We start from the raw sequence: 7,481 nt of genomic DNA, 5'->3' as shown, positions 1-7,481 counted from the left end.
CTGTTCACCAAGTCCAGCGATTTCCACAGGAACAGGCTGGAAACAAGGAAGTAACAGAAGTGACAGAGTCATCCATTTACTCATGTCCTCTGGGCCAGGAGCGGGTGGTAAAGCTCTGCCTTGCAGGAGCTGCCCTTGGCCAGGGGGAGCCTCTCCTTAGCAGAGCTGGATCTCCCGCTGCTTTCACTGTCATGTGCCAGATCTGCTCACGCCCTTCCTGTGCTTGCAGCCCGACCCCAGGAGCAGCTCCCACATGGAGGAGTCACCAGGCAGACTGAAGAGCAAGAGATCAGTGCACAGGTCACTGATCTCAAGTCACAACCGGTAAGCACGGGACACAACGAAATGCGGTTATGCCTTGCCCTGGTACCTCAGAGACGTACATGACCAGGTTTTTAACAGCAGCATCTAAATTGGCACCTGCCAGATTTTAACCATGACAAATTTTGTGGCTACTTCTCATATGCGCTGTGGAGAGCTAAAGACCCGATTTTGAGATCCTTGCAAGGCAGAACCCATCGGTCCCGGGCTTGTGGGCACTGTTTTGGAGGCAGAGCTTTGCCACTCCAAATCCACCTCATTGTACTCACTGAATCTTCCCTTTGGATTTGAAATCCTGTTTTATTTTTTTGGTCTTCTGCTCTGCTCTGCTCCCCAGGATCAATGAGATCCTAACGAGCTGCCCAGGGAGGAAAGGCTTTGCTCAGCAGGGAGGGGGGAACCCACCATCTGGCCTGAGCACTATGTGAAATGCTGCAAAGACAGTGTCGTGAATCCCTCCTCTACAAAGACAAAGGCCAGAGGCTGCTGACTGCTCTGTCTTCCACATCTGCGTGGAGAAGGGAGGCTCAAGAGGAGAGCAACCCAGCTCTCTTACCTTGCTGACGTGCTCGGCCATGGTGTGGTAATTCAGCCCGGCTTTGGACTTGAACTGCTTTTTGCAGTGCTGACACTTCAGGGCATCCTGCAGCTGAAGGAATTAAAGGCAAAGTCACCGTGGAGGCCACAGCCCACCCTTCGTTATTCCACAGGCTGCAGCCGCTTGCCACCAAGCCCCATGGGAGCTGCTGCAGCAGCAGTACCCAGTGGTGGAACCCAGCAGGCGATGCAGCATCCCTGTCCCCCATCCCCACCTCAGCCTGCGGCTCAGGAGTTTTCTCTCTGTTGTCCTGGACACTGTTATCAAACCCACGTGCCTCAGTTTTTGGAAAACATTCCATGTTGGATGTCAGTTTAAAGCCCCACTGGCTGGAAACATCTGGACCTAGTGTCTTAGTTTTCCTCTGAAAGGGTTAGGAAAGAGAAGCAGCTTTGATCTACCAATATGTCGGCGGACTGTGCTCTGCAGCCCTGTTAACTATGACAGATCCTGGCGTACAACACGCCTTGGGGGCGCCTGGACTGTTTAAGATTAAGATGCTGCTGGACACGGTCACAGCAGAATACTTCCTGTCTCATACTGCTCCGCTGTTTGACCCAACTTGGCCTCCTGAGGGACTGGGGGGTGCACTAAATGCACACACCGACATACAGGGGGACTTGAAAAGTGAGTAAGAAGATTGTGATTTTTGCTGGGGCAGGTTCCAAAATGTATTGAGTGAGGAGGAGAATGCTCTGGGCACCAAGAGACAGCATGTCTCGACAGGGAGCCAGTGCCTGGACGGCCGTGGCCTGGGCCTGCTCCTCCTGCCTGGCTGATGCTCTGCCTTCACCATTTCCCCTTCAATCAAGCCTGGACTAGAAGCTGAAGAGAGAATGAAGATGGAGCTGCAAATCCTTCCACATCCAGAAAATTCCCTGCAGCCAGCTGGGAGTGACTCACTCGTACCTGTGCTCCCATCTTGTTCCAAAGCCAAGGGCTTCAGCCTAACAAGGTGGATGCTAAAAGCTCCCTGACTCATCAGAGGCCAATGCCAGCCAGCCATGCTTTGCTCCTCTGGGTCACGATGAAGAACATGCCATGACCATATTCTATCACTCTCTCTCACCTGGGATGCTGGGAGGATATACCTGTTTTCATCTCCTTCAGGCTTGAGCATGTTGCAACCATCCTCATCCCTTATTTCCTTTCCAAAACCAAAGCAAACAGGGCAAACAGCAGCTTAGTGACAAGCAAGGAACGGAGAAACCACTTTCTGTAGTTTTAGAAGAGGTTTGGGAGCCTGCACATCCTTTTCCCATTGTTGAACTACGAAATACTTCAGTCATTAAAGCAGAGAGGAGCTGAGAGTGCCTGCACTCCAGGGTCACTTCTGATGGGGTACCCTGTGCCCGTAGCAGCAGGGCCTCACTAAGGTCGTGCCATGGAGATGAAATGATGAGAGCTGGACCTGTGGTCACATAGCCATAGCTTGGGGACTGTCCTCCCTGGGCCACAGGCTGCTCTGGCAGGGATGCTGCAAAGCACTCCAGCTCCTAGAGCAGCCCAGCCAGCCCCAGCAGGGACCAGGCTTCTCGAGGAAGGGTGACAAAACACCCGCTCCTTGGGCTGGGGCCTCGATTCCTCTGCTGAACATCCACCGGCCTATTTACAGCAGAGAAACATGCCTGAGCGCTCTGGCAGAGCTGTCTTGGCAGCCCTGCTGGCCGTGCAGCCGCTAAGGAGCCTGCCTGGCTTGGGGGATGCTCCAAAGTGCAGGAGATCTGAGCAGTGATGGCCAAGATCCCCACAGCACTGGAGCCAGGAGGACGTCAGAGGAGGCAGGATTCGAGGCAGGAGGAGGCACCGATGTAGTCCAGGATTTGGAGGGAGAACAGCCTTTCACTGCTGGCTGAATAGCGAGGCAAAGGCTGAGGAGGCATTTACAGAGAATGAATGTGGAATCAAAGCCGAGCCACTTATTTTCAAAGCAGGAGGCATCCATCCCACGTTGGTTTTCTCTGGCAATGACTGTGCGCTGCGCTGGGTGATGGATGAAGACATACTCCCATGCTCTGACGGATGGCGGTGTGGCAGAGAGGTGATTTTTCTCTGCACCATTACTGAACCCCTGCGTCCCGACAGCCTGCCTGAGCACATCCAAGCTCGGTGTCTCCCCGAGACGTGCCCTTATTCAACCATAGTTTATCTGGCCTGATGCAAGGCACGGCACACAGTGAAAACCCCGCAGCCAGCACTCGGGAGGAGGCCAGGTTAGAGACAGCCCCAACAACCTCTCCAGCCTTAAAACTATTCATTTACTAGAAATACCCGACTCTGCTGGAGACACACACTGGGGCAAGGGGCCCAGACCACACTCAGAATCACTGAGAATTAGGGATCCCAACCCCTCTGAATCGACGCGAGGCAGGCAGTGCTCTGAAGACAACTAACAAGTGCTTGATCAAACACAGACCAGGTTGGTTTTAGGAGCACCAATATGCATTTATGAGTGGCTCATCCACACATGTATTCCAAAATCCATGTGTGTGTGACTGTATAAAGCAAGTCCTTACCTTCTGGCAGACATCCATGTGCTTTTTGAGCCCCACAACAGTTTTCCTGGTTATAACGCTGCAGGTTGGACAGGCGACTTCTCCCTTCTCGCTGATCTCCCGCTGCCACCGATCCTCAGGGTTTGCTGGCGAGGGAGAGAAGAGAAGCATTAGACCCAGCGTGGGCTGCTCGGCAGAGGACAGCGCTGCCGTCAGCCTTGGTTTGCAATGTTGTAAAGCACCGAGTTGGGAAAAGCTCCTGATGTTAAAAAAAAGAAAATTACTTGGCATGGGCCAAGCCCAAACCAGACACAAACCATGTAGGCGCTTGCAGCTCTGCCTGCCCTGCACCTCCTGCAGCTGCCTGAGAGAACTGGGTCACTGGGTCACTTTACTGGAGTTACCCAACCTGCTGGCACATCATGGGCAACAGGAGATTCAGCTTTCCAACCCTGCTGGTATCATGAGAGTTAAACCACAACGATGCCCCTTGGCCACCTCATCTTGCCCTGCATGGAGTAACACCTCCTTGCCAAATGAAACAACCGGTGGGAGTGAAACTAAGGTGAGCATCTGGGCTCCATCCAGACATCAGCCTGGAAAGCTTTCCTGGCAATCCCCTTCCCAGCAGACACACAGGCAGCCAGGGGAGTGCTGGCTTCCAGGCATCTGCTTATTGGAATGGCTGTGACTGCCTTAAAAACACCTGAAATAAGATCTGCACGGGGCCAAAACCTGTTCCCAGGTCCAGTGCTCACACCGTGTTCTCAGCAGAACAGCGCTTCCAGCGAGGGAAGCCAGGGCTGAAAGAAATCCACCAAGTCTGTTTATCCGGATGCTTTTGCATGGCTGTGAGATCAGAGAGTCGTTTATTTGAATGTGAAAGCGGTGCAAGGCGCTGCAGCTGTGTTTATCTTGCACATCCTGCACTCCTCCTGCTGTCAGAGCTCCCAGGGAAAGTCAGCAACCTGCGCCGGGGTGTGGGCTGCACCCCAGAGCCTTGGGGAAGACATAAAACTCATGCCCAAAAGTTACGCACTGGCACCAGGAGAGAATAGAACCACAGCACTGTTTGGCTCGAAGAGACCTTCAAGCCCATCGAGTCCCCCCGTTCCCCCAGCACTGCCCGGTCCCCACTGACCCCTGTCCCCCAGCAGCACCTCCACACGGCTGGGAAACCCCTCCAGGGATGGGGACTCCACCACCGCCCTGGGCAGCCTGGGACAGGCCAGGACAACCCCAACAGGACAGAAATGGTTCCTCAGGGACCTCAACCTCCCCTGGAACAACTTGAGGCTGGTTCCTCTTGTCCCATTGCTTGTTCCTGGGGAGCAGAGACCGACGCCCAACTCGCTGCACCCTCCTGTCAGGGAGTTGTCAGAGGCAGAAGGTCTCCCCGGAGCCTCCTTTGCTCCAGGCTCAACCCCCACCAGGCCCCTCAGCAACTCCTCAGTGCCTTGTGCTCCAGGCTCTGCACCAGCTCCATTGCCCATCTCTGGACATGCTCCAGCACCTCAATGTCCTTCTTGGGGGTGAGACGCCAAAACTGAACCCAGGAATCAAAGGGTGCCCGCCCCAGCGCCTGCCCTGCCCTGCTGGCTGTTCATGGAGATGATGTTAGAAAAACGCCATCAACCCAGGTGCTGACCCACACTGTGGTCACAGTGGAGAAGGTAGAACCGGGATTCGGCGCTCGACTCCCCACACTCACAGTGAACCGTCCTGGCAGCAAAGGAAGGTCAGGTGCCCTCTCAGGTTGCCAACTGTGGCTGCACCAATTATTTTAGAAGCAGTGACTGTTCCCACATATGTGCTACAGCTCAGAAGCAGAAGCTGCCTGCTCCTTCTTCTGAATTTGTGCTGCTACTGCTCGCCAACCTGCTACAGAACGTGCCCAGGGTGTGGAGACCACTAGCTATGGGTGAAGATGGGGACCATGGTGTGAAGGTGAGGGCCATGCAGTCTTGGAGCAGAGCCCGAGATGAGCAGCTAAGCTGCACTCAGAGCTGCTGCCTCACCCGCTGGTAGATGCGCAGCCGTTTCCTTCTTCACACCAGCTCCCAGAGGTTTCTTTTTCAGCTCCTCCATGTTGGTGTTCCCCTCCAACTTCTTGGCTCGATGGGCTTTTGCCTTGTCCTCTGCTTTGACGAGACCTGTAGAGCGAGAGGATTTTTATTCAGCACTTGCTTTAACAGCTTCAGACCAACTCCCATTTAGCAGGTAAAAAATCTCCACCTCTAACCCCGGGACACTGAGCTGGCTGTAGCTCTGCCACGGCTGTACAGGTAGGATCAGGGCTATGACTACAACAAGCAATATTGTAACAGCCTGTGGCGTTTCTTAAACAGGATCGTTTCCCAAATCCAGACAGTTTATGAGCTATGGAAACCCCACGGCAGAGCGGGGTGGGAAGCTTCTAGCACGGCACAGTGGGGAAGAGGCAAAAGGGCATCTTGCAAGAAACCGAAAGGGAAAGTGTGTCCACCCCATGCCCTGGGACTGGGCACACACATTCGCTTTGAAGCAGCAAATTCAGGAGATAAAGATGATGTCTAAGAAAGGCAAAGAGAGGAGGGAGCCTCTCCCCTGGGTGAGCAGGTCATGTCAGTTCAACCCTGTGCCCATGCTTCCACAGAAGGTGCTGGAGGAAACATGGCGAGTGCCAGGGGCAGATCCACAAGGTCCCCGTCCCCCTGAACTTGTGGATTGTGATTCTTGCACACCCAGGGTCTGAGTGGAGACAGCAGCCCATGATGGGCTGGTGGCACCCGTGTCTTTGGAGAGCGAACTGCCGTGCTGAACGCAGGGGGATGTAGGCAACCGCTTGCCCCATCTTCACTCTCCATCTGAGGCAGTGGGTCACTGGGGGACCAGCTTATCCCTGAGGAATCCACAGCAGACAGTTCAGTCTGTGGTGAAGTTAAAGGAAACAACCGCAGACTTCCCAGGAGCCAGGGGAAAGGCAATCACAGAGATCACATCCCGCCTGCTCCTCAGTAAGAGTTTAATTCCTTCAAAGCCATGAGTGCCTCTCCCCAAGCGCCTCTTGTACTGGAAGGTGCTGCCTCCTGCAGTGCCTGGAAATCCTCTTTTTATTTCCCTGACTGAATGTATTTCACAGCCAGTCTGAATCCAGGGGTGCTGCAGGTCTCCTCCCTCCCTTCCAGCCCAGTGGGGTGTATTTATGGAGCACAACCACAGTCCCACTCGCTCTCGCCAGCTCCTGAGCCTCCTCTCAGAAAACAGCCTGGTAACGTGTCTCTTCCCCCTTGAATTAATTTTCTTGAATGTGGGCGACGCGTCTGCGGGATGGATGCATCACCCAGCCTCTCCATGCAGCAGAAATCCTCCTCAATACCGTGACATCCCAGGACAGTGGGACGATGCTGAGGATGAGATGATGTTTCTCGTGTCTCGCCTCTGTCAGCAGCTCGCTGCTCTTGTGCTACAGCTGGACGTACCCCGATCCTTTCCTCTCTCCCCTCATATCCCAGTGACAGGCTCCGGAGCAGAGCAGACAGGGCTGTTATCAGTGCCAGCTCTGCCGCTGCCTTTCATTCCAGTTACATCGCTCATGGTTAAAGGCACCAGCTCCTCCAGCGTGGTATTGCCAGGCTCGGGCTGGTTGTCACGTACCTCCACCACAGGGAGGGCTCTTGGGGAAGGGGCTTCCCTGGAAGAAGCTACAACCGTGCAGCTACCCAGAGCCGTTCCTGTATTACCTTTCAGTCCAAATGTCCCCGAGATGGATGGCTGCTCCCCCGTAAACTTCTTAGGAGTTTTCTGTTTCCTTCCTGACTCAAAAGAGAGAAACAGAGAGAGATTTGGTCAAATAACTGTACTGCCACGGGAGGCTTCAGCAGTCCAACGGCATGGGGTAGGCACACACTCCCTCTCAAGAGCAGATCACCTTGAGAAGGCCTTTACCGCTGTGAAATACAGGGGCCCACCCCACAGTAACGGGATGCTGCTTCCCACCCCCCAAACCCAGGAGAAATAGTAGTATCTGGGGTAATTCAACGAGCGGGAGCGGTGGCTCTACCTAATGCCAAAAGCTGCGTGGTTTC

At 54.3% G+C, this 7,481-nt stretch overlaps 1 protein-coding gene across 1 annotated transcript in view; it reads right to left on the bottom strand.

Annotated features, from left to right (window-relative positions):
- LOC104488968 (zinc finger protein 512B-like) overlaps window positions 1–7,481 on the bottom strand; it is a gene marked incomplete at its 3' end in the record, with an annotated part of 23,841 nt that overhangs the window by 11,583 nt on the left and 4,777 nt on the right. Inside the window, exons 7-11 of the mRNA XM_010131076.1 lie at window positions 7,137–7,208; window positions 5,433–5,567; window positions 3,436–3,560; window positions 878–970; window positions 1–36 (exon numbers count right to left, since the gene is read on the bottom strand). Of these exons, the coding sequence (XP_010129378.1) occupies window positions 1–36; window positions 878–970; window positions 3,436–3,560; window positions 5,433–5,567; window positions 7,137–7,208 (461 nt within the window). The remainder of the gene's footprint in view (window positions 37–877; window positions 971–3,435; window positions 3,561–5,432; window positions 5,568–7,136; window positions 7,209–7,481) is intronic.

This window comes from Buceros rhinoceros, unplaced genomic scaffold, assembly GCF_000710305.1.
Source record: "Buceros rhinoceros silvestris isolate BGI_N320 unplaced genomic scaffold, ASM71030v1 scaffold13282, whole genome shotgun sequence".
Lineage (NCBI taxonomy): Eukaryota > Metazoa > Chordata > Aves > Bucerotiformes > Bucerotidae > Buceros > Buceros rhinoceros.
Note: the sequence above shows the minus strand (reverse complement) of the source record. Positions and strands in the feature narration are given on the sequence as shown.